The sequence below is a fragment of the Stegostoma tigrinum genome, chromosome 1 (assembly GCF_030684315.1).
Source record: "Stegostoma tigrinum isolate sSteTig4 chromosome 1, sSteTig4.hap1, whole genome shotgun sequence".
NCBI lineage: Eukaryota > Metazoa > Chordata > Chondrichthyes > Orectolobiformes > Stegostomatidae > Stegostoma > Stegostoma tigrinum.
In genome coordinates this window covers 112,249,947-112,277,524 of record NC_081354.1, presented here as the reverse complement: position 1 = coordinate 112,277,524, position 27,578 = coordinate 112,249,947, and the positions used below count along the sequence as shown (strand labels likewise).

Genomic DNA, 27,578 nt, shown 5'->3' with positions numbered 1-27,578 from the left:
ATCTGCTACTTAACTGTCATACAAACTGCTGATAGTTGCATGGTCTAGAGGCCTATCTGGGGAGAATATAGGTCAGGTATATTTTTCTTGAGCGCCTTTGAAAGGCAGAGTGAGATGTAGGAACAGGTGTTCTGATGATGTGCTACTGGGCTTGAAGCGTTAACTCTGTTTTTCTCTCAACAAATGCTGCCAGATCTGCCTCGTTTCTCCAGCACTCAATTTTTATAGGGACAGGTACAGACACTCAAAAAAACCATCAAAAACTAGCAAAAAAAATTGCAATTCATGTTACCACTGAACACAATATCACAAAATTTGCAACAAAGATTTGGAATAGCAATTTAACTCCAGTCATCTGAATACATACCAAAGCAGCCATGGCCCATCCTGTCTTGTTATAGATGAATTCCAAGTTATTTCTCCGTAGATATAATAATCCACCCACTAGCGAAACTAGAAGAGCTAAGGCAATGGTTCCTGAGTAGTTAGGAGGCCTGAATACACGAATCTGAAAAACAAATATTCATATCATCCACAAGGATACCCTTATTTATGTCTCTCTTAATGTGAATTGCAATTGAGATGCAAACGCTGGACTCAACTTTAATGCAAGTTTCTGAGAATAATCAGCAGGAGTGCTTTAAACTGAATTTTTATGTTCTCAGAAATTGGTGAGATGTTTTCAATACTCTTGTAACTCAAAAATTTTGGTGTACCCCAAAAAGTACTGTGCAATTTTAAAGAAAATTCCAAAGGACCACAGTTGCACTGTGTTATAGGTTCTTTGTCTGAAAATAACTAAACAAGCTGTAATACGATTTGCATTCAAATTGCTGAATGGGCTTTATGCATACATACAAGCTTTGCAATGGTAAGGTTACTGTACGACCAAATGTTCATGATAAAAACTTGCCATGTCAAAACTAATGCCCAGATACATGACATCAAAATCTATAACAGAAGGCAGGGACTTATTCAAATAATGGAATGAAACTGAGGGCAAAAATGTTCTAAGGAAGGGTCACCAGACCCGAAACGTTAACTCTGTTTTCACCTCCACAGATGCTGCCAGACGTGCTGAGCTTTTCCAGCAACTTTGTCTTTGTTCCAGAAAAAGTGTTCTGTTATCCACAGTGGTAACCATGAGGTTACTGGACTGCTATAAAAAGATCCTTAGATCAGGAAAACTGATGATCTTGTCCAGTATGAGTTTCACAAAAAGCTCACAGTGTTGGGGCTAATAGATTGGCACGGGAAGAAGAATAGTTTGCTAACAGGAAGCAGAGAGTAGGAGTTAGTGGGTCTTTTTCAGGCTGGCTGGATGTCACCAGTGGTGCACTCCAAGGGGTCAATCCTAGGGCCTCAGCTTATTACAATTTTTAAGTGAATTGTGAAGAGGACATAAGGAGTGTACAAAGATATATAGATAGATTAAGTGAGTGGGCAAAGATGTTGCAGGTGGAGTACAATGTAGGAAAGTGTGAAATTGACAGAAAGAACAAAAAAAGGAAGTATATAATCTAAATGGTACCAGACAGCAGAGATTGGAGATGAGGAGACATCTGGGTATCCTGGTGAATGAATTACAAAAGGCTAGTATGCAAGTAATCAGGAAAATGAGTAAAATCTTGTAGTTTATTGTGGGGGGAATTGAACATGAGTAGAAAGATTATGCCTCTGTTTTTCAGGGCATTGGTCAGACTACATCTGAAGTACAGTGCATAGTACTGGTCACCATAAACGTGGAAAGATGTTTATGGGTTGGAGCAAATATAAAAGAAATTTTTCAAATTTTCCATCCGTTGTATTTCAGCAGGTCGACCATCTGTAAAAGGTATCCATAACACGTAAGCTTACAAAACCCAGTCCAAAAGTGTATCTTGCCCAACTAACATACCACACTGATTTCTACAAAAATGCAGAAGGCTTTCTGTCCATCGAAGTGATATACCCTAAAAGGTAGGAATTAAACATGCATTAAATGCCAAAATCAGCACTACTGCCTGTATAAGTATCAACTCTTCACTGCTCTTACACAGGATATAGTCGCGAAAATAGCACAGCATGCGGTGGCGCACACAAGGAGAGCTAGCTGCTATCCATGGGTCTAACTTCACATTTATTGACTGTATCTGTCTCAACTGCTAATACTAATACAAATCCTTAGGATGGGCATGCAAAAATTGTTACATCATTGAAGTAAATGAAGCATCTAATATTGGTCTACAAGTATGCAAGGATTTACACAAGATACATAAACAATCTCCAAATCCCTCCACTGCAACGCCAGAGATTTCAGACTGCAACAATAGCCATGGCCCACCCTAAGATAATAAAACGTGAGGCTGGATGAACAGACTTTGTCTAGGCCCGAAACGTCAGCTTTTGTGCTCCTGAGATGCTGCTGGGCCTGCTGTGTTCATCCAGCCTCACATTTTATTATCTTGGATTCTCCAGCATCTGCAGTTCCCATTATCACTCACACGCCATGACCCACCCTTACTGGTTTGATGCTATCGACAACTTTAAAGGGTGATACAGTACTACATCTGACAGATGATGCTCAACTGACCATCAACTCTCTTTGGAAACACAATAATCAAGAAGGGTTTAAAGTGGAAATAGATTCCATGGTACAAAACAGCATCATCCAGAAAATCAAGCATCGTATTAATTAGTGCAGCTTCATTATAAGTTTTTGCTGACTAATGGTACTGTAAATGTTGGGGCAGCCCATGGCCAGAGGTGGCACATGATGGCTGCCTGTGGATTTTTAGTTGGCATGAATATGCCAGAGAAGATTTTCAGCTGCAGTGTAGGAATTAGCTTGCATGGTTTAGTATTAAAGTGTAATCATAAGTTAGGACAACGATAGCTTTGAGAAGCAGATAAATTCAAGGTAACAGGGTCTAGGCAGAACAAAGATTTGTACAAATTAATATACATCCAATTCTGTATAAACCATAGATGCAGATATCTGTAAGCGACATTCTGATTAGAGATGTCTGGGTACAGCCAACTCAAAGTTTGTAGTTTAACGAGGATTAAAAGTAAAGTATGATGTTCTATGTTCTAACACAGACAGATGAAAAGTTAAAAGGAGAATCATATTATGCTTTTTAAAACCTAGGAATTCAGACAATATTATTGAACTGCCAAAGTGACCGAGTTTCAGTCTTATTAATGGAACAGATGTTGTCTTATTAAGTAAAAGACTTAGTTTAGAAATATCTAGAGTAGGGTCAATGCATTTCATTTTAGAAGACAGCATGTGGCTGGAATCAGTAATAGGGTCAGCTGGGGCAGAAACCACTCACAACTCTGGCTAAAGAATTCTAACATTAGGCGTAACCATATAACTAACTTTATATTAGAATTGATATGCTAAATTTATAGCAATTAGTATGAATTAGTATCCTTTTATATCTCCTGTGATTAGGATAATAGGATATACAAAATGAATAACAAAATTTGATAAGGATACAATGAATAACAGATTGCGAAATAAGCAAGTCTGACAATTGTCTGAGAAAGAGTATGACTGTTAACACCAAAATGTAAATTAATAGGGTAGATTGTGAAATCCCAAGGTCGAATGAAAATATCATGAGATCATGGCTGTCCTTCGGGGCATCCATCATGGATTGAGTATTTTACAGGATTGAATGTATAGATTAGGGGATGGAACAATGACATCAACATTGAATGCAATTATTGCAACACAAAATATATTAAAATCCTGTATTCAGCAAGGGAAGCCAGTGTCATTGACCACTCCTTCCATCTGAGTAATGAAGAGGGCAATTGGGCTCCATGTGAAAGTCAGATTCAGAGCAGCCTCTCCCACACGTGTGGTAAAAGAGATCTGAATAAATATCAACTGTGCTAAACACACAACCTCTTTGACATCTCATCCCAACAGTAAGTATAGGTTTAGATCCATCGCAACTGAACAACGTGTTAAATGACGCACACACAAGATTCATAATCAGCCTAATCCCAAATTCTCAGGTTCCAAGCACTTTTCCAAGACTGATACCAAGAGTAGATATTGTTTCATAAATCTACCCTTGGAGTCACATGAACTGACTTCTTGAACAACCTTCAGTTGATATTGCTTCTTCAGATTACCATCTGGAATATTTTAAAGGGCACATTCATTCTATATTGGTGAGAATCTATTCGGTTATCTCTGTAGCACAAATGACATTACAGTCCTTGAAAGAAGTAAGATGGGCAAGATGCAAGCCTCAATTTAGCTTGTAACCGTGGCCAGGAAACATCCAACAGTAACAAATGTCAAATCAACTTTGGTTTAAATTATTCATCAACCCATTAAACATGAACCATCTACAGCCGAAAATGTATGTTTACAAAGATTAGGTGTGTGTTTTTGACCAGCATGGGTCTGATGGGCTGAAGTGTTTTTTTCCTGTAGTGTTGATCCCCATGACTATGTGATGTCTATGCTGCAAGAAAGAAATAAGATATCTCAGTTTGTTTCATATTTTATCCTCACATATTCCGAATTTTGCAATCAAGACATATTCTCCTGGAGATCTCCACAAAAATATATTGCACAGATACGTGGAGGATACCTGCATAATTTTCAATCTCTCAAAAATGCTCCATGATCCAGTAAATGCATACTTCAATATTATGATCTGGTTTCGTTCACCATACTGGAAGTAGATGAATTCCAGAAAGGCTTTGGAGCATTTACATTACAAGATGACAAGCCTATTATGTTTAGTTCTCAGGTCCTTACAGCATTCAGGCGAACTATTCCAACACTGAAAGAGATATTCTTGCTCTGGTTTTCAGGATAGTACTTTCACACATTTCTATTCAACAAACTATTACTTGTTCTATTCACTATTCCTATTAGCCACAAACCATTAGAAATAATCTGTCAAAATCCTCTCAAGTGCATCTCGATGACCATCATATATGCTTGTGAAAATTCAAGGGTCAAATTTAAAAGTACAATAAAAATTAGGTTCTCAATGACCATCTCCATTGCATTTAGCTGACTTCCAAACCTCATTCAGAACAAAGATAATTTTTTAAACCAACTACTGATGCAATTCTCAAGTGGAAATTAGTCATAACATTGATCACATATACATTGGCTATTGCTAAGCAGAAAGAATTTACCAAGCCATGTCAGATGATTACCGCTTGCAATAGATGATCAACAAAAATCATCATCTACCAGTTTCCTAAGCTAACATGTCTGTACTGGGCATTCAGAGACAAACCAGGATTCTCCTGGAATGCAATCTTCAAGCAAATTGTAATTCTGCAAGCTCTACACCAGGACACGCTACACTACGTATATATAGGACCTATGGAATCAATAGAGAGACTGGCACATGAATCTGTGTATTTCTCAGCATTCAGAAGGTTGTTGATGATCTAAACAAATCATGTGAAACACATCAATTACATTAACCACAAGGGATAAGAGAAGCTCTCTCTTTCCTCCATATAACATCTTTTCTGAGTCATCATTCCAGATTGCGACTGATATTGTGGCGATTATGTTCTGGCTATTATTTCATCAAATATCTTTTCTCGTGACAAATCAAAGATAATACCAGTGTAACAATTGTTGACATGTTGATTGCCATATTGGGTGCACATCAACAAATCCTGTTTGGAACACTGATCCACACAAACTCCCATCACCAAAATGCATGCAAAAGAACATATTTAAAATAGGATGTAAATGGAGTGGGTGCATGATCAATAAGTATGCAGTCGTTGGAACTTATAAGAAAGAATGAAGCATTTGACAAAAAAAATGTGCTCTAAATGTTCATCTGAACATTGCAGTTTGAAAAAGATACTGTGTTGTTTTGTTCAGACTTGCTCATGTGATATTGTAACGAATAACAGTCAGGTCCTGCGAAGAAATACGTGCTACATCCCAACTAAATATCAACTAAATGATGACTTGGTTCTACAAGATATCATGCCAGACAATAGTCACACATCTACGACAAATGGTATGCATCCATCCATAACGTCAGTACACTTGGAGTGAAGTTTCACTGCCAATCCATAAGAACTACATAAACATTGGATCTGATCATGCTGTATGTCCTCCAAGATTATCTGAATGGATAGTGACAACACAGCATGCATCCTCGCATGTGTCATTGGAAGAGGGTTCCCCTACTTTAACCAGAAATGAGATTATATAAATGGCACAGATTGTAGACAGGCCTGTAGATATTTTCTACTCAAACTGCTCAGGCATGTTTGGAAACGCATCTCTGGAGTGGGTGGGGTTTGAACAGAGGCCTCCTAGCTCAGGGGTTGGGACACTACTACTGCATAACAAGGGCCACCAGACCTATATCTTCAGCACAGATACATGACATCATGGTAGGTGATGTTCTGGTAAAAATTACTCATCAATCTACCATCAGACTTAACCCTTCCAAAATAGAAAACCCACATATGAAGGACCTTTAGATGGATGTTTTTGACAAGCAAGGGTGTGAATGGGCCACAGTGTGTTTTTTTTTCTGTGCTACAGATCTTCGTGATTCTATGATGAATATGCTGCAAGAAAAAGCCAACTTACACAATGTGTCTCAATTTGATGTATTTTTATCCCCACACATTTTGAATTTTGCAACCAAGGCATCTTGTCCTGGAGATCTCTTTTTGATTGAGTTGAGAGTGCTGTGTTTTCTACGTTGCCCCCAATTAAAACAAAATTCAGGGGATAGGAGCAGCATTTCACCTTTAGTCTCTCTTTTTGTGTCATGTTAGTGTTATATATTCAGTCAGTTAGCTCTGTGTACGGTACGTACAGTAAGATCAGTAAGCAATGAACCCAGACTGTAAGTCTGATGTTGTAGCCGTGCAAATAGTTAATGTTTCTCATAAATGGCAAGACATCTGCCTGTATAAGAACCTGGAATTCACTTTGTATGTTACATGAGTTAGGATACAGGAAACCACAAAATTCATCATGTACCATCTGCAAAGGTCATTCTAACAACTCACTACAGCTTCGTTGATAGTACTTAGCAAACCTGTGACTTCTACCACCTAGAAGGACAAGTGCAGTAGACACAAAGTTATAACACCACTTGCAAGTTTTCTTCCAGGTCACATTGTTCCTTCATCTTCACTGCATTGAAATCCTGGAAATCCCCCTGTAACAGCATCATAGGAAGAAGTATGTGGACTGTAGAGGTTCAAGGTGGTGGCTCATTACTATCTTCTTCACAGCAACAAGGGCCAGGAAATAAATGCTGCTCATATCCCTTGTTTTTTTCAAAATTGGGGACAACACAGAAAATACAGCATTAAAAAGCTATCTAAAAGAGACATGTTACTGCACAAGTAGCAACACAGTTAAATGATAGAAGATTCACAAATATTAATATTCTTAGTGAAGCATTAATTCCACTAACATTAAATAAGCTAAACTTTTATTGAACATTTTTAAAGAGCTTACATGCACATCAGTTCTGTCAGCTATCCACTTTGCAAGCTGTTCAGCGGCAAATCCGATTCGCTGCAGGTCAAAGGTGTCAGCTCTCTTAGGCTTGCCCTTTGGTGGAAAATGCATGAATGTCGGGGCAGAATTCATATTTAGCTGCAAAAGAAAGAAAGTACGTCTGGAAATGTTAATTAACCTTTCCTCAATTTGTGCAAATCACATTGTTATTTTGGTCATCATATGAGTTTAGTTATCGTTGTGAAGATGCCATGGGATTGAAATTGGTCTACATAACCAATAAAATAGCAATGACTTTATTTTTAACTATACTAGCTTTGATTTTCCAATAACAAGAAAATATTGCTCAAACTGTTAATTTCAAAACAAGTAGATATGATAGGGAGACCAAGAAATTAGTTTCCTTAAATAATTTAAATTATTGTTTGATGAATTTTAGTGGATAGAAGATAGAATGCAGTGAAAAATCATTTGAGAATATGTTACAAGCTTGTGCTGCTAGCATCAACCAATTCACACCTATAACTTTTATTGGAAAGATGTTGATTATGATTGAATTGTGTTGCGGTAAGTGAAAATCATAATTCCTCACTTCAGTAAATCTCAATACTTAATCCATAATGCTACCTAAAATATGCTTATATCCATAATAGGTGTAATCTTAAAACACAAGTCACTATACCTCCCAAATCTTTTTTTCTTGCATTAATATGCATAGGAAGGATAATTTCATCTCCCACTTTTGGTAAATTCATAAGATAAATGGTTGGGTTCTAATCTCCACTGGCTTGTCAAGCCAAACTGCATAGTTTTAACGTTGACTCCTACTTCCACACATTACTCTTTACCAAAGGGCACCTGGCCTTTACTCTCATACAGATCCAACAGCTACTTCTCTGCTTCCAGCACTGCACACCAAATGCAACCCCATCTTCCACCTCAAACAAAAGATCTCCTTACCTTTGTATGCTACAGTCCATGGCTGCATCAAACTTGCATATTCTGCCTCTAATTAAATGGCCATTTTTATCTCAACTGACTATTGTTCGGTCAACAGTCAAATCTCCAGGCTCCAGATCAAAACTCCCAGAAACTACCATATTTTTTTAAAGAAAGATATATAATTTCACCTTGATCTTTAACTCAGATCTGCTTCTTTTTATACCCCTCATTCAATACTGCAAATGAAGATATTACCAATAAAATTACACTTTTTGTAACCCTGAGTATAATTTGAATCGGAATCAATGTAATTTAAACATGTATTTACATGCAAATGTATTTCAAGTAAAAAAAGTTTTATTTCTCTTTATTGTTTTTATTGGTCAGTGCATTGAGTGTAGGAGTTGGAACATCATGTTGTGGCTGTACAGGACATTGGTTAGGCCACTTTTGGAATATTGCATTCAATGCTGATCTCCCTGCTATAGGAAAGATGTTGTGAAACTTGAAAGGGGTCAGAAAAGATCTACAAGGATGTTGTCAGGGTTGGAGCGTTGAGCATTAGGAAGAGATTGAATAGGCTGGGGCTATTTTCCCTGGAGGCTACTGGTGATCTTAAAGAAATTTATAACATCATGACATAACACAGATCTTTGTATCAGTTTCGAGTCATTGAGCAGCACAGCAAGTATATCACTCTTGTGGCAGGGTGTGAAATTCTGAAGTTCTGCAAATCAGCCTCTGGAATGAATGATATTGCACTTTCTCCCTCGATTTGTTCAAAAGCAACTGCCTTCCACATGAGCTCCCTACGGACAATCACCCAAACTGCACACTCCTGCAAAAATTCAGATTTACAACAGACCTGATGGCACATATTTTCCACAGACTCCGTTAGACTGCTTAATTAATTATGTCCAACAGTCTAGTCCTGCTAAGCAAATGTGACACAACAGCAGTAAAATTACTTAATTCATAATCTCTGATCTAACCCCATCTTCAGCTTTCCATTCCATTTAAAGGCACTACACTTCCGTTTAAAACACTTATTTTCTTTCACATGTGCATTCTCTCTTCTCTCCCCTGCTGCAGCTTTGCTGTTTTTTACAGCAGTAGCTTCTTTTTATGTTTTAGTGTGTCTGGTTACATAGTTGTTTGTATAGTGCTTCATTCTTGTTGGTGCTGTTTCTGTGTCAAGGGCTGGCATGTCACATGGGCTCGTATTACTTGATATTCAAGAAAATTACAACTGATCCCTTTAAAATTAATGCCGATTTTTAAAGGTTCGTTACAAACATTCTTTAATACAAAGATTTCACGTACAATTGCAAGAAACTATAAATTTTCCAGGCTGTACTGCTCCCAAGGTTGTCAAATACACATTTTAGTCTGTTTACACTCCACTCACAATGCTCTTCATCTTTTATTCATTTCACATTTTAGCACTGATTCCTTCCTGGTGATAAGACATCCTCACAAACAAGTCCCTTTATAGTTAATCTTTCATAAAAGTCTCTAATATCCAACCATATATAGGTCAGTCAGGTTTTTAAACTCACTCAGAAATAGTAAGAACTACCGATGATGGAGTCTGAGATAACACAGTGTGGAGCTGGAGGAACACAGTAGAGAAGCAGGAAAGCTGACGTTTCAGGTCGGGTCCTGATACAAAATGCCAGCTTTCCCGCTCCTCTGATACTGCCTGGCCTGTTGTGTTCCTCTAGCTCCACACTGTGCTGTCACCAGTTTTTTTTTACATGATTGAAAAGGCTAATTCTTAACCAACAGAATGTCCTAAGAGGTAATGAGATCCTAAGTGCAAGTTTTGGTTCCTTCTCCACAACTACTCTGTCTTATTATTAAGTTAAAAAAAATCACATGACAACAGGTTATAGTGCAATGGGTTGATTTGAAATCACAAGCTTTCGGAGCGAAGGAGCAGATTCCGAAAGCCTGTGATTTCAAATAAACCTGTTGGGCTATAACCTGGTGTCATGTGATTTTTGACTTTGTCCACTCTTGTGTAAAACCAGCACCTCCACATCACATTATTAAGGCATTTGGACTTGAGCACAATGTTGCTGGCTGAATAAATAGCCTGGTCTGTACACCTAATTCCCACACCCAAACTTCAACCTTCAAATAGTTACGGAAATGTGATTCAGTAGCTTTCAGTAGCTTACTAATGTGATTCAGTAGCTTTGCAAAAAAAAACCGAACACACAGGATGGATAATAATAATGCAGTTAGAACATAGAACATAGAACAGTACAGCACAGAACAGGCCCTTCAGCCCACAATGTTGTACCGACCATTGATCCTCATGTACGCACCCTCAAATTTCTGTGACCATATGCATGTCCAGCAGTCTCTTAAATGACCCCAATGACCTTGCTTCCACAACTGCTGCTGGCAACGCATTCCATGCTCTCACAACTCTGTGTAAGACAGCTATCTCAACACCATTAGTGGGCAGAGATCTAGGTGGAGAGATGTAGTGTTCTAGGAAACTTGCATATGAATTTGGAAAATGGTAACCTCATTCAACGATTCTAGAAAGAACACCAGAATAAGAAACAGGAAAGTAATCAACACAGTCCCTCAAGCTTGCTTAATAAAACCATAGCTGATCGGGTCTCAATTCCACTGATCACCTAGTCCCTATAAAGCTCGATACCCTTATGGTTTAGGATATCTACAACTCAGTACCAAATACGTTCAATGATTAAAGTTTCTACAGCCCTTTATGGAAATTCACAAAATTAGGGAAGAATTCACCCTCATCCTAGATTGGAGATGCTTCATTCTGAACCTGTGTCCCTTATCTCTACAATCCCCAATGCAATGAGAATGTATTTAGTATTTACCCTATCAATATTTCTAACCTCCAATGAGAAAAGGTCCCAGATTGCTCAATTGCTTCTTTAGATAATGTTGGATGGGGGAGCATTTACAAGGTCAAAGTGGTCGACTGTCAGTTTGAAGAGGGGTAGTGAGGGAAAATGTGAAAGGGGGTAGGGACAGAACCCAAGGAGTAAAACTCGGGCAGGAATAAGCTTTCAAGGAGGTTTGACCTAGGATGGTACAGGTAGGGAGGAATCCAACAGACATTGCCGATCAGATAGTCTCAATCTTAGTGACAGAAAAAATACCACAACTTCCTTGGACTTGTTGCTGGAGGTGAAGGTAATGAAAACAAGAGGACAATTTTTATAGAGTGAGGCTTGAGGAGACTTTGTTGAAGGAATAAGATCAAAGACATGATAACACAAAATATTGTCTCAAAGCCAAACTCAATCATCCACTAAAAGCTCATGGACTCCAGGAGTTTTGGCTCTGAGTGAATACTACTGTATTGTTGTAAAAGCTGATCTGGAGGATGATGCCAATAGGAGCAACTGAAAGGCAGAACACTGGGAAATTCCAGGTGCTCAGCTCCTGGAACAGTGAGCTGGACAGAGAAGTTATGGTTCTCCCAAACAATTGCTGATTTCAGGTTTCTACAGTAGTGGCGAGTTTAATTGTTCTTGGAACGTGGTGGGTGTCACTGGCAAGATCAACATTTGTTGCACATTCTTAAATTCCATTGAAGATGGGGAGATTGATCAACATTGTAATTTTGGTTTTACATAGCTGAGTGCATTGCTAAACCATACAGCAGTTAAGAGTCAACCATATCGCTGACCCTGAAATCACAGGCCAGACCAGGTCAGAGCAGATTTCAAGCTCCAAGAGGCAGATCAGCTTTTACAACAATACAGTAGTTTGAGTCACAAATTAATGAACTCAGTTTAGGTTCTTTTACCTATCATGGTAAAACATCCCAATGACACTGCTGTCCCATGGAGAAAGCCAATTTTAAAATATATCTTACACAATTGCTGCAGTAAATCTTATACTTAGGAGAAACTGCAGTCACACCACACCCATGGTGAAGGGAGCAGTTGTTTAAGATGGTTGATGGCCTTTAATCAAGCAGACTGCTTTGCCCTAGACAGTGTTGAACTTACAGCATCATTAGTATGCCATAACAGAATAGTGTCACTCCTGGCTTCTATTTACAACTGGTTGTCAAGCTTCAGGATTCAGAAGTTGAGTCTAATTACTACACAACACTCGGTCTTAAACTTCATTCAGCCATAGAACACATGTGAACAGATCAGATAAGTTTCTGGTCAATGGTAACTCACCATCCACCAAGGTTTCTGCACATCATTGTACACGTACATTTCATGAATGGAAAATCAACAGAACTGGTGCACAACAGCAACCGCCAGAAAAGTGTAAAACTCTATAGGTGTGAAGCTGAAAAAACACAGGTCATCCAAGCAGGAAAGTCAACGTTTTGGGCCAAAACCCTTTGTCAGGGGAAGTTGTGAATTCTTCTCAGTGATGATCACTTTACAAAATTGGGCAGGAGGCAGAGAACATGGTCTCATTCAAACCTGAACAAAGTGGACCCTGTCTAGCCTGGGAGATTTTTTTTAAAAAAAGGAAAAAAAATTAGGATTTCAATGCACAGGCAGAAGGGTATTCAGCACAGCTGAATCATATATACACCAACATACATGTCAAAGACCACAGGAACATGGAACTACACACAGTCATTCAGCTCTTCCAAATCACGGCTGATCTGATTTTAACCTCAACCCCACGTTTCTGCGTATCCCTTCACCCTTCGTAATCAAAAACCTATCCACCTCTGCCTTTTAAAAATGGTGCATCCGCTGCCTTTTCAGGAAGGGAATTACAGGCATTCAACCCTCAAACAAAATGTTCCTTTATCCCATTTTAAAAGAAATACTGTTGCCCAGAGTTCCTACTATGCCTTAGTTCTACATTTTAGTTCAACAGAAAACATTCTTTCAGTGTTTCACCGAAACCCCAGCAGCCCCCTCTCAGCATCATGCCAATCTCACCCTGATTTCCTTCACGTCCTGCTTGCCACCCTCGGGATACCACTGCACCCGGACATAACCTTTCTTAAGGGGTCGCTCCCGGCCGGCGCCCTCCTCGTCCGTGTCCGAGCTCTCACCGCTACTGACCTCGCCATGAATTAAACCGACAATGCCGTGCCTCAAGGCCCCCTTGTAGGTGCCAGACACAAGGTCATCCACAAACAGGAGCCGTTGGCTGCCTGGGGCCGGGGACTGCGCGGGAGATGGTGCAGAGGATGGAGAACCTGGGACGGCAGGCCTCGGCTCTCCAGTGGCCGTGAGCAGGGGCCTCGGATCCCCAGGTGTTCCTCTGCCACCAGGGCCGGGTACCACAATGCTACCGGGACCGGGTTCCCCGGGTGTCGGGCTGTCCTGCGGCCCAGATGCCTCACACGGCAGACTATCGCCTAGCCCCGGATCACCGGGTGCTGGGCTACCGCCGATACCCAAATCCGCATCCGCCTCCATCGCCGCCGCTGTTGATATTTTATGTTTGGATATTCAAAAAGCATTTGATGGACAACTACATGAAGATCCAATTTATAGTAAAATTGCAACCCAAGTGATGAGAGTTAGTGGTAACATGAACGCAAGATTGTCTAAGGGATAGAAAGCAGCAAGTTGTGGTCGGGATAGTTTAGTTTGGGATTACATCCAGCATGGGCTGGTTGGGCCGAAGGATGTGTTTCTGTGCGGTATTACTCTATAACTCTATTTATCTTTGTTTGGCCAGAAAGGAGGCATTCAATATTATTTACCATAGTAAAGCCTTAGGAACATCATAACAAACATCAAGTGGACAATGGCTGTGTGAGAATGTACATCAAGATGGAGGACAAACTTTAAGCTCTGGAGTTGTTGGACTCAAAGTTAAGTTCTGAAGACTGTAAAGTGCCCAAACAAAAAGTGAGGTGCATTCGTCTAGCTTATGTTGCGCTTCTCTGGAGCACTTCGGCAGGCCTAGGTCAAACATATTAACACGGCAGCAAGAAATAAATTTATGGTTGCAATGAGATAGAAGTTAAAATAAAAATAAAGAATGATGCAGAAAGTTCATGTTCAACTAATAGAAAATTTTAAATGTCAGTTACTGATTGTAATAGAAGTAGAAATACAACATTAAAAACTCAGTTATACCTTATTCAACAAGGTGTAACCTTTTCTCGTTTTTTTTTAAAAGCATGCGTTGGAAAGCTTGTACTTTTAGAGACAGATACATGCTGAACAAGAAAATGGAACCTTTTAGCATCTAAGCAAAGTGAGGCTGAAACTGAGATTGCAAATGAAAACTTGAGAAAACAAAACTGGTTGAACCAAGTAAAAGTACATGACTATGCAATCTCATTTGATGATTCCATTAGAGACATACAGACAAAACTGAAGATAGAAACTCGTCTAGAAGCTGGAAATGGCCAAATCCATATTGCGGCATACTTCTGTCACTTGAAAATAACATATTAATGCATATATCAGGTAGGTTAGGTATGGGGAGTAAAGGAGTCACTGTCATTGGAAGATTGAAACAGAGACTATGCCACCATATCATCCAGCCTGATTGGAGATCATCACCCAGGTCAGTGCCAATTTAAAGGTGAGGAGGACTAAGCAACCGGGCAGGAAGAATGGCAATGCTTTTCTGCTCCACCAGGGTAAGTGCAATACTGCTACCGGACACTTAACTGTGCCACTGAGCCCAAATTCCACTCATGTTTACGCTCTGACAGCCGCTCTGTTCCATGCAACAACTTATCTCACTGTCTCTTGATACTCTCCTTCCACCTACACCACTAACCCTGCATGCCTTCTGCACTGCCTCTTCACTCCCTTGAAATATCTCCACACCTTTCCAGCACATGTGCCAGCCCAGCAGCTATGGCACTCACACTTGTGTCTTACTCATTTGCCTTCTAGGAGAAGTCAACATGGAACAGGCCGCACAGATGGAAATGGGGTTAGTGTCTATTATCTATGTCGTTATCATCTTGAAGAAGAGGACTGTTGCCTTGCCAGGAGGAAATGTGGGGATCATGTCAGGAGACAAAGATAACCAATCAACACCCAAATAACAGTTGTAATCCCAAAGCAACAGACACATTAGGCAGGATTCAAATATAACTACTAACCAGTGGCTACAATGCCTTCTGCTTCTTTGTCTTACAGATGTACTCAACCTCAAGAGTTCCTCAACCTCTCTAAATCATTGTTGAAAAGTACTGGAGGAACATTGTTGGCCTTTTAGCACTGTGGTTCAATGGTTAGAACAGCAGCTTCAAAGAGCCAGGGTCTGGGTTCAGTGCCAGCCTTGGGCAACTGTCTGTGTGAAGTTTGCATATTTTCCTGGTTTCCTCCCACAGTCCAAAGATGTGCAAGTTAAGTTAATCACTCAGCCACTGTGCTGCCCTTGTTCACTGACAGCAACTCTTCTGTACTCTTTTCCTCGGTGACACTGACCAAGATGACTCCTCCCAGAATCTTTCTCAGCTGCACCCTCAGAGAGGGTGCTTCCAGAGAGCATTTGATACGAAGTCACATAACAAGTTGGTTAGAAAATTAGAAATGTTTAGAATTGATGGGTCCTTGGCAGCATGGATTAGATGTTGGCTAAAAAGTAGGAAAAAGCAAGTAGGTATAGATGGGAATTTCTCAGTCTGGAGACAAATTGAAAGTGGTGTTACCCAGGGATCTGTGTTGGGACACTTGCGTTTTCTGATTTACATAAAGGATTTAGAGATGGGTAATGTGGGCAAAATCTTTAAATTTGCAAATAGTACTAAGGAAAATAGTGAATAGTGAGGATGAAACTAAGCAACTTTTTGCAGGTCCATTAACAAGTTGGACAAATGGACAGACATCTGGCAAATGAATTTCAATGCATTTTAGTAGAAAAGCATGGGGACAATAGGATCAATGGTACAATTTTGAAGGGAGTAGAGAAGCATAGGGACCTCGGGGCTCAAATGCATAATTGTCTGAAAGTGGCCAGGCAAGTTGAAACAGTTGTCAAGACAGCTTATAGAAGCCCTAAGTTTATAAATAGAGGCATACTGGCTAAAAGCAAGGAAGTGATGCTACAAATCATTAATCATACCATACATTAAAGCCCTGTACACCAGCGATGAGGGATTTAAGATAAAAGGAAAGATTTCAGAAATTGAGCTTATTCTCTTGGAGCGGAGAAAATTAAGAGGTGACATTATTAAGATGCTGAAAAAGATGTGTAATCTTGCTGGGGCAAAGAAAGAAATTCTGTATCCATTAGTTGCTACGTCAATAACTAGGGGTCACAACTTCAAGATGTCACCAAGAGAGCTAGGTGAGGAGAAACCTCACAGAGTTGTTTGGATTTGAAATGTGCTCCTAGAGAGAGTAGTGGATTCCATAGGAGTTTCCAAAGAGAGCTGGATATACATTTGAAAATGATAAATTTATTGGCCTGCAGAAATAAAGCTGGAGAATGGGATTAGCTGGGTAGCTCTTTCGGGAAGGGAATAGCCTCCTTCAGTAAAATTCTACTATCCTAAAGTGAAGTAAATCTGTGGTGGAAGGGTACATGCAGCTGGTACTGATGGATCATGCCCTGCTCTTCAGTTTTTTTATTACCAACATGGAGAATTTTTTGGAACAAGGAGTGAGGTGAACCCGCCAAGAACTCACCTTGGTTTCCATCACAAGTCTTTCTAATGGCTAGTTTGTATGGCCAGCCTGGAAAGAGCACTACCTGCAGCAAGTTAGGATGGTAACAATTATACTTTAGGATCTCACCACTCCCCCAGTGAGAATCTCACCATTCCAGAGTAGGCAGCAGAGTAGGACTTCTCTGCTGGAGCTCATCGGCTCTGTCTGTTTCTTTCCTTTTTTCTCTCTTTTGTGTTTTGTTTACTTCTTTCTTCTTGTGAACGTCCTTGGACTCCTGGCCTCAGCACGGACTTGGTGTGATGATCTCTCAGGTCAGCGTGATGATTGCTTGGCGGCCTGAAGTGGACTACACGCTAAGTACCAGTATGGATTGGGTTGGAATGACTGTTATTTGGAACTATTTATATTGTTTATTTTCTAATTTATTCCAATGATCTGAAATGTTGGGCTTTTTATTTCTTTATTTTTCAAATTCTTTTGCTCTAAGAATTTGTACTTAAGAATTTGTACCTAAGTACCTTTGCACCTCAGATGGTGCTGTAATATGGCAACTTGTAAACTTTTCACAGTACTCATTTGGGTACATGTGGCAATAAAGCTTGTGGAATTCAATTCAATTCACTGCTGCCTGAGAAAAGGGAAAAGTTGTGAAGAGATGATTTCCATGTCAAGACAACCATCTCATCTGATTTTACTGCTCATCTCATCATAGCCAACATCATTTACAACCTGGTAAGATTCCATTCTTTGTTTAGAAGGATTTTGAGTCTAGAACTGATGACAAAATTTCGTAAGATCTCTCTTAGTTGTATCTGACATAAAAGTGTGGTTTGCAGTCTAAAATCAATCCCAATCTGTCTGTTAACTCATGTTTAATAATAGTTTGATTTTGTGTTTGATTGTTATAAATTTTTTACTGTAAAGTAAAATTTCATATTATCAGGTCTCCGTTAAGTTCAGATCTTTCAGATAATTGGTCTCTAAGGGGATCATAACAATAGCAAGACCTATGGTCTTGGAAGTTCTCGTTAATTTAAGACGGCAAAAGAGACAGCAGCCTTAACTTAAGACTGCAAAAGAAATAGCAGTCCACTGGACTTTCAATGGTGGACCCTTTGAAGACACGCTGATAGCAACTTCTATATTTTCATGTTGTGCACATATAGTTGAACTCCTGAAGTTACTGTCAGTTTTGATGAAATAACAAAGGTGATCATTGATAGTTTACCATCATTACAGCTGCAAAATCCAGGCCAATGTCACAGGAGAGAAGTGAAGAACAAAAATAGTGTTAAATTAGTTATTAAGGCAGTGTTGAATACATTGGTTTCACTCAAAGTTAACAAATCACTTAGTCCAGATTGAATGTATCCTCAGTTGCTAGGGAAATACAAGTAGCTCTGACCACAATATTTTGATTCTCCTAATAAACTGGAATGCTGTTAGAGGACTGGAGGATTGTAAATGTTGCACCGTTGTTCAAAAACAGGGAGGAGAAAAAAACTCTGGTAACAGTAGGCTAATCTACTATCGATGGTGGGAAGATTACTACAATTAATTTTTCAGTGCTAGGTTGGTTCTTATTTAGAGAAGTTAGCTTTATTAAGGGATATTCAGTAGGGGCTTATTCAAAGCAAATTGTGACAGACAAATGTGATTGACTTCTTGGATCCAGTAACAGAAAAGACTGATGAAGGCATTGAATGATTCCCATATGATAAACAGGCATTTGATAAAGTACCGCCTAACAGGATTATTCCAAAACTAGAAGCAAATGGAATTAAAGACCCTGTAATAACGTGTAAAAAAAAGGCTAGTTACAAGACAGAGAGTAGTGGTAAAGGGATATTTTTATCACAGAAATTAAGTATGTAGTGAGATGCTCAATGGATCAGTATGAAAACCATTGCTTTTCTTGTTACAGACAAATGATCCTGGATTGAGTGTGAGAAGTACAATGTTGAAATTAATTTATGACATAACATTTAGCAATTCATTAAGGGACAACCATGATATTGAATGAGGGAAATGAAAGTACTATAGCTAAGGTTACATATGACACAAAAATAGGTGGGAAGGCAAGTGGAGAGAATGACATCAAGAGTCTGTAGAGGGATATAGCCAGGTTATGAAAACGTAAAATCTTGGCAGATGGAGTATAATGTGGGGAAATGTGAGATTCTACACTTTGTCAGCAAGAATAGAGGAGCTTAATATGATTTAAATGGAAAAGGACTGCAGAAAGCTACAGGACAGAGGGATTTGGGAGTCCTGATCATAATGAGTCACAAAATGCCAGCATCCACCTTCAGTGAATAACAGGGAATGCCAATAGAATGTTGGCCTTCAATTCAAAAGGGATATACATATAAAAGTAGGGAGGTGTTGCGAGAAGACACTAGTCAGACCACAATTGGTATACTGTATACAGTTTGGGGCATGTTATCCGAGGAAAGACATACTGGCATTGGAGGCAGGCAAAAGAGTTTTCACCAGGCTAATTACAGGCATGGGGGAAGTGTCTTATGAGGAGAGGTTGAATAGGTTAGGCTGTACTCATTAGATAGAAAAAAAAGAGAGGAAACCTTACTGAAACATGCAAGATCCTTAGGGATAGTAAGAACTGCCGATGCTGGAGTCTGAAATAACACAGTGAGGAGCTGGAGGAACACAACACGCCAAGCAGTATCAGAGGAGCAGGAAGGCTGACATTTTTCTGAAGAAGTATCCCGACCTGAAATGTCAGCTTTCCTGATCCTCTAATGTTGCGTGGCCTGTTGTGTTCCTCCAGCTCAAGATCTCTAGGGGATTTGACAGGGCAAATTCAAAAATGTTGCTTCCCTTTGTGGGAACATTTAGGACCAGAGGGTATTATGTCAGATTATACGTGGTTACACATTTAAAATAAAGATGAGGAAGAATTTCTTCTCTCAGAGGGTTATGAATCTATGGAATTCCTACCACAGAGAGCTGTTAAGGCTGGCTCACCAAACATATTCAAGGCTGAGACAGGTAGATTTTGAATCATTAAGGGAATCAAGCGTTGTGAGGAAAAGGCAGGAAAGTAGAGTTCAGGATTATCAAATGAGACATGATCTTATTGAATAGTGGCACTGAATCACAGAACCATAAAATCCATACAGCAAACTCCACACAGACATCACCCAAGACTGGAATCAAACCCTGGTCCCTGGCACTCAGATGCAATAGTGCTAACCACTGAGCCACTGTGTCCTCCCCAACTACTGTGTCACCATGCCACCCCAGAACTCCGTAGCTGAATGGCTTACTTTTGTTCCTATATTAACCATCACCTTTTAGAAGCAGATTTCACAAAAGCATGAGCAAAAAAATTAATGAAATGCTGCGGACACAAAGTACATGCAACTAAGTATTTTAAGTGTAAACTGATGCTCTTTGACCGAAACAACACACAGCAGCAGTACAATTCAAATTATTCTCGTTTCCCTTCAAATCTGCCTTCATAAACCACACTAAAATCCTTGAATCCATAGTCCTTGTAAACAATGTATTATTTGTGATCGTGATTTCCTCATTGAAGTTCTTGAATGTCTTATCAATTTCACAACCTGTGCCTATCATTCCATTAATGAGATTTTATTCTGACTGTCCCTTGGAAGTATGTTTCCAGGCAGTGAAGTGGGTAGGGTCTCAAAGAAAATCAGAAAATCACACATTCACAGAATTGTTACAGCATAGAAGGAGGCTATTCATACAATTGTGCCTGCACTCCTTGTATTACCTCGTGCCAATCTTCTGCCTTTTCCCCATCTCCCTACATGCCATTTTGAATCAAATAATCATCCAAGACTCTCTTGAACGCCTCAAGGAAGGGGAGCTTCGAGATCTACAAGCTAGTTAGTCTGACATCAGTCATCATGGAAATAATAGAATTCATGAGGAAGGACACACCTTTGTAGAGGTGTTGCAGATAATACAAAATTTTGAAACTTGAAAGCACTTTGAAATGAAGGATGGCAGTGTAAAATTTAAAAAGGATTCGAACAAGCTGATGGAGTAGACAGACAAGTTGCAGTTGAAGTTCAATGTAGAAGAATGTGAGATGATACATTTCAGTCAGGAAAAAAAAAGTGGAGAGACAATGTAAAAGAAAAGGGTGCAATTTGAAATGGCATGTACGTGCACAAATCATTCAATGCCAAAGGATGGGTTAAAACAGTAGCGAGTGATACGTATGATATCCTTGGCTTTGTTAATAAGGATAAACAGTACAAGAGCAATATGGCTATGTTAAACTTGTATAAAACACTAACTCAGCCTCAACTGGCACACTGCATCCAATTCTTAATATGTGACGGGCATAGAAACCATGTAGAAAAGATTTGCGAAAATGGCTCCAGGATCATTAGTTATGTAGATAGTGGTGGGTGTCAGTGTTATAAAGTTCGCTAGTTACTTAAGAGTTAGACTGAGATTTACCTGATGATGATTTGTGATGACTAAACAAGCAGTCAAGAATGGTTTGTTGGCCTTCATAGCAAGAGGATTTGAGTACAATGGCAGCAAAGTCTTTCTGGAATAAACAGGGCCTCGGTGAAACTACACTTTGAATACTGTGTGCAGTTTTGGTCTCCTTATCCAGGGAAGGATGTTCTACTAAAAGAGGGAGTGCAGTAAAAGTTAGCCAAATTGATTTATGGAATTACAGGACTTATAAGGAGAGTTTAAAATTGCTAATATTATAGTCACTGGAGTTCAGAAGAATGGGGGGGAGCATCTCATTGAAACTTATAAAATTCAAACTGGACTAGACAGGGTATATATAGGAAGGATGTCCCCAATGACTGGGGAGTGCAGAACCAGGGTCACTGTATGACAATTCTAGATGAACCATTTAAGACTGGGATAAAGAGTAATTTCTTCACCCACACATTGGTGAGCTGTGCAATTTGATACCACAAGAAGCAACTGAGGCCTAAAAATTATACAATTTTATTAAGGAGTTGCTTCTGGCACTTGATGCTAAAGAGATCAAACGGTGGCGGGTAAGGTAGGGATAGGCTACTGAGTTGGATAATCAGCCACGAGCATAAATGAATAGTAACCATGATGTGGAGGTGCCAGTGTCGGATTGGGGTGGACAACATCATAAGTCACACGACACCAGGTTATAGTCCAACAGATTTATTTGAAATCACAAGCTTTCAGAGTACTGCTCTTTCAATCAAGTGAAGTCAAGTCATCTCAGAGCTCTGCAATATCTTACGTTTTAGATAATTTGTTTTTTTTATTATTCTTTCTGCAAAAATGGACATGTTCACATTTTCTCATGTTGTACTCTATTTGCCAGATCTTTGCCTACTCATTTAATCTACCTGCACCCTTTATGGGCTCCTTATGTCCTCATCACCACGCACTTCACTATCTATCTTGTTGTCATCATCAAATTTAGTTGCCATATCTTTCATCGCTTCATCCAAATCCTTTATATAAGTTGGAAAGATTTTGAGATCCAACCAACAACCCCGGAGGCATACGTTGTGAGAACCTGCCAGCCTGAAAAAGACCCATTTATTCCTAATCTCTGCTTCCTGCTGGCAAGCCAATCATCTGTCCTTGCCAACATGTTACCTCCTACACCATGGCCTTATATATTCCGCAATGATCTTTGATGTGGCACCTTATCAAATATCTTCTCAAAATATATGTACAATACATCCACTGGTTCTCCTTTATCCACAGCTCAAGCTATTTCTTCAAAAAATTCTAGTAAGTTGGTTAAACATGATTTCCCTTTGAAAAACCATGTTGGTTTTCCCTGATGACCTGAACTTATCCAAGTGCTCAGTAATAACATATTTAATAATAGCTCCGAACATTTTATACATGACAGATTTTAAGCTAATCGGCCTTGGTAGTTGAGAGATAATGGGAACTGCAGATGCTGGAGATTCCAAGATAATAAAATGTGAGGCTGGATGAACACAGCAGGCCAAGCAGCATCTCAGGAGCACAAAAGCTGACGTTTCGGGCCTAGACCCTCTGATGAAGGGTCTAGGCCCGAAACGTCAGCTTTTGTGCTCCTGAGATGCTGCTTGGCCTGCTGTGTTCATCCAGCCTCACATTTTATTATCACGGCCTTGGTAGTTTCCTGCTTTCTGCCTCCTCCCTTTTTGAATAAACGAGTTACATTAGCTATATTCCAATGTAAAGGAAGCTTGCTTGAATCTGATCTCCCAAAATTAAAACCAACACATCAACATGTTCAAATCGAAACAAAGAACTGTGGATGCACATCAACTAGTTCACTGGCTACTTCTTTTAAGAACCTAAGACAAAATGAATCAGGACCCAGGGACTTCTCAACTCGCAGTTTGAACAGTTTAATCAGCACTATTTACATAGTTATTACAACTTTCTTGAGTTCCTCTCTTCTTTTCAATTCTTGATCTATTGCTATTTCCAGGATATTACTTGTATTCTCTCTAGTGAAAACTGACGAAAAGTATCTGTTCAACTCATCTGCCATCTCTTTATCTTTCATTACTACTTTTTCAGAATCGTCTTTTACAGAACCACCATTTACTTTGTTAATTTATTTTTAAACATCTGAACAAATTTTCCCTATCTGTTTTTATTTTTTTTGCCTAACTTTCTCTCATACTCAAATTTTCCCTCCTTATCAATGTCAGGAAATCTGTGTTTGTTTTTTTTAAGTATTTTGTCCAGTCTTCTGAGTTAACCTCTATGACGGCAGTAATGTGCATCTTTTCTTTACGTCTGGTTATCTTCAAACATTTCAGTTAACCATAGATAGTAGATCCCTCAGAATTGTTTTATTTGTTAGAATCTCAGGTAGCAAGAAATAAGGGAAAGTAGATTTAAATTGAATAGGTTAGCAGGCTGACATGCCATATGGTCCACCACTAGTCTTATTTCTTACAGTTTTTACTTTATTAAACTATAATTAGTCATCTTTATCAGATAATTTTAATTTCCTTTAGTGATGTCAAGTTTATTCTCATGGACATTATTTTAGTCATCTGTTCAGATGATGATCTTGGGATTGGTGTAGGCAAGATAGTTAAAAGTTCTACTTAAAATTTTGGCTAAGGACAAGTTCAAGTTAATACCTCTTTGTTCTCCATGGGAGCAAAACTGATGATAAGGGGACAAGAGCAATTGGATTTGAAACAGGAAATTATGAGGTGTAATGTTCAAATCTAAAATGTACATTTAAAAAAAACATACAGCCTCATGGTAGTTAGCTTTTTAGCTTTATCACTGTTGAGCAGGTTTCCTGATCCTTTGGAAACCTGGCAACTATATCTAAGGCAAGGCTGTAGATCAGAATCCAGTGGAATGAGTGTCTTAACACCTATCTGCTGAATCCATCAGGCCCATCCTTTCAACCCTTACACCACGGTTAGGCACAACAGCTCGGCCTTCCCACAAAGTCACCAACAACCATAAACCATAAGACTTCATTGTTACAAACCACTTGTAAAAGTTACATTCAATTGAACAAGGCATAACTGAAAGAAAACGAAGACACATACATATTTGAGATGAAAGACCCTTTCAAAACATTTTTGAAACATGGGCGGCACGATCGCTCAGTGGTTAGCACTGCTGCCTCACAGCGCCAGGGACCCAGGTTCAATTTCACCCCTGCGTGGAGTTTGCACGGTGTCTACATGGGTTTCCTCTGGGTAATCCGGTTTCCTTCAGTCCAAAAATGCGCTGGTTAGGTGAGTCGGCCATGCAAAATTGTCCTTAGTGTTCAGGGATGTGTAGATTGGGTGATTTATAGGGGGATTAGTCTGGGTGGGATGCTCTGATGGCCGGTGTGGGTTTGTTGGGCCGAAGGGCCTGTTTCCATACTGTAGGGATTCTATGATCTATGATTTTACAGCTAATTAAGTACTTTTAAAATGTAGTAATTGTAACGTAGAAATGTTGGGATCACGTTTGTGTGCAGCAAGCTCCCACAAACAATGATAACGTGATGTTGGATGAGGGATGAATACTGAATCATTCAGAAGATAGAACATAGAACATAGAACATAGAACAGTACAGCACAGAACAGGCCCTTCAGCCCACAATGTTGTGCCGACCATTGATCCTCATGGATGCACCCTCAAATTTCTGTGACCATATGCATGTCCAGCAGTCTCTTAAATGACCCCAATGACCTTGCTTCCACAACTGCTGCTGGCAACGCATTCCATGCTCTCACAACTCTCTGCGTAAAGAACCTGCCTCTGACATCCCCTCTATACTTTCCACCAACCAGCTTAAAACTATGACCCCTCGTGCTAGCCATTTCTGCCCTGGGAAATAGTCTCTGGCTATCGACTCTATCTATGCCTCTCATTATCTTGTATACCTCAATTAGGTCCCCTCTCCTCCTCCTTTTCTCCAATGAAAAGAGACCGAGCTCAGTCAACCTCTCTTCATAAGATAAGCCCTCCAGTCCAGGCAGCATCCTGGTAAACCTCCTCTGAACCCTCTCCAAAGCATCCACATCTTTCCTATAATAGGGCGCCCAGAACTGGACGCAGTATTCCAAGTGCGGTCTAACCAAAGTTTTATAGAGCTGCAACAAGATCTCACGACTCTTAAACTCAATCCCCCTGTTAATGAAAGCCAAAACACCATATGCTTTCTTAACAACCCTGTCCACTTGGGTGGCCATTTTAAGGGATCTATGTATCTGCACACCAAGATCCCTCTGTTCCTCCACGCTGCCAAGAATCCTATCCTTAATCCTGTACTCAGCTTTCAAATTCGACCTTCCAAAATGCATCACCTCGCATTTATCCAGGTTGAACTCCATCTGCCACCTCTCAGCCCATCTCTGCATCCTGTCAATGTCCCGCTGCAGCCTACAACAGCCCTCTACACTGTCAACGACACCTCCGACCTTTGTGTCGTCTGCAAACTTGCTGACCCATCCTTCAATTCCCTCGTCCAAGTCATTAATAAAAATTACAAACAGTAGAGGCCCAAGGACAGAGCCCTGTGGAACCCCACTCACCACTGACTTCCAGGCAGAATCTTTTCCTTCTACTACCACTCGCTGTCTTCTGTTGGCCAGCCAATTCTGTATCCAAGCAGCTAAGTTCCCCTGTATCCCATTCCTCCTGACCTTCTGAATGAGCCTTCCATGGGGAACCTTATCAAATGCCTTACTGAAGTCCATATACACCACATCCACAGCTCGACCCTCATCAACCTTCCTAGTCACATCCTCAAAAAACTCGATAAGGTTTGTAAGGCATGACCTACCCCTCACAAAGCCGTGTTGACTGTATTTGATCAAGCCATGCTCTTCCAGATGGTCATAAATCTTATCCCTCAGAATCCTTTCTAACACCTTGCAGACAACAGACGTGAGACTTACCGGTCTATAATTGCCGGGGATTTCCCTATTTCCTTTCTTGAAGAGAGGAATTACATTTGCCTCTCTCCAGTCCTCAGGTACGACTCCAGTGGAGAGCGAGGATGCAAAGATCTTCGCAAGTGGCGAAGCAATTGCATTTCTCGCTTCCCAAAGCAGCCGAGGACAAATCTGATCCGGGCCTGGCGACTTGTCAATCTTAATGTTTGACAAAATTTTCAGTACATCAGCTTCCTCTATCTCTATCCATTCCAGCATGCACACCTGCTCTTCAAAGGTTTCATTCACTACACAGGTCGTTTCTTTCGTAAAGACAGAAGCAAAAAACTCATTTAGGGCTTCCCCTACCTCCTCAGGCTCCACACACAAGTTCCCTATGCTATCCCTGATCGGCCCTACTCTTTCTTTGACCATTCTCTTATTCCTCACGTAAGTGTAAAATGCCTTTGTGTTTTCCCGGATTCCTTCTGCCAAGCCTTTCTCGTGCCCCCTCCTGGCTCTCCTCAGACCATTTTTGAGCTCCTTCCTTGCCTGCATGTAATCCTCTCTAGCTGAACTTGACCCTAGCTTCCTCCACCTTATGTAAGCTACCTTCTTCCTTTTCACTAGAAGCTCCACCGCTCTCGTCATCCAAGGTTCCTTTATCTTACCCCGTCTTGCCTGTCTCAGAGGGACATATTTACTCATCACTCCCAACAACTGTTCCTTAAACCATCTCCACATGTCTATAGTTCCCTTACCATGGAACAACTGCTCCCAGTCCATGCTTCCTAACTCGTGTCTAATCGCATCATAGTTTCCTCTTCCCCAATTAAATATCCTCCCATTCTGCCTAATCCTCTCCTTCTCCATAGCTATGTAGAATGAGAGTGTGTTATGGTCACTATCACCAAAATGCTCTCCCACCACAAGATCTGATACCTGCCCCGGCTCGTTTCCGAGCACCAAGTCTAGAATGGCCTCTCCCCTCGTCGGCCTGTCAACGTACTGCGTTAGGAAACCCTCCTGAACACACCTTACAAAAACAGCTCCATCCAAATCTTCTGCTCGAAGGAGGTTCCAATCAATATTAGGAAAGTTAAAGTCACCCATTACAACAACCCTACTGCGTCCACACTTTTCCAAAATCTGTCGACCTATGCTTTCTACAATCTCCCTGCTGCTATTGGGGGGCCTGTAGTAAACCCCTAACGA

The 27,578-nt window shown here is 40.1% G+C and overlaps 1 protein-coding gene across 2 annotated transcripts in view; it reads right to left on the bottom strand.

Moving 5' to 3' along the window:
* Positions 1-27,578, bottom strand: part of tusc3 (tumor suppressor candidate 3) — a 405,732-nt gene that overhangs the window by 243,443 nt on the left and 134,711 nt on the right. For both annotated transcript variants that reach the window (XM_048544990.2, XM_059651455.1), the window contains exons 4-5: positions 7,481-7,621; positions 368-508 (exon numbers count right to left, since the gene is read on the bottom strand). In XM_048544990.2, the coding sequence (XP_048400947.1) occupies positions 368-508; positions 7,481-7,621 (282 nt within the window). The remainder of the gene's footprint in view (positions 1-367; positions 509-7,480; positions 7,622-27,578) is intronic.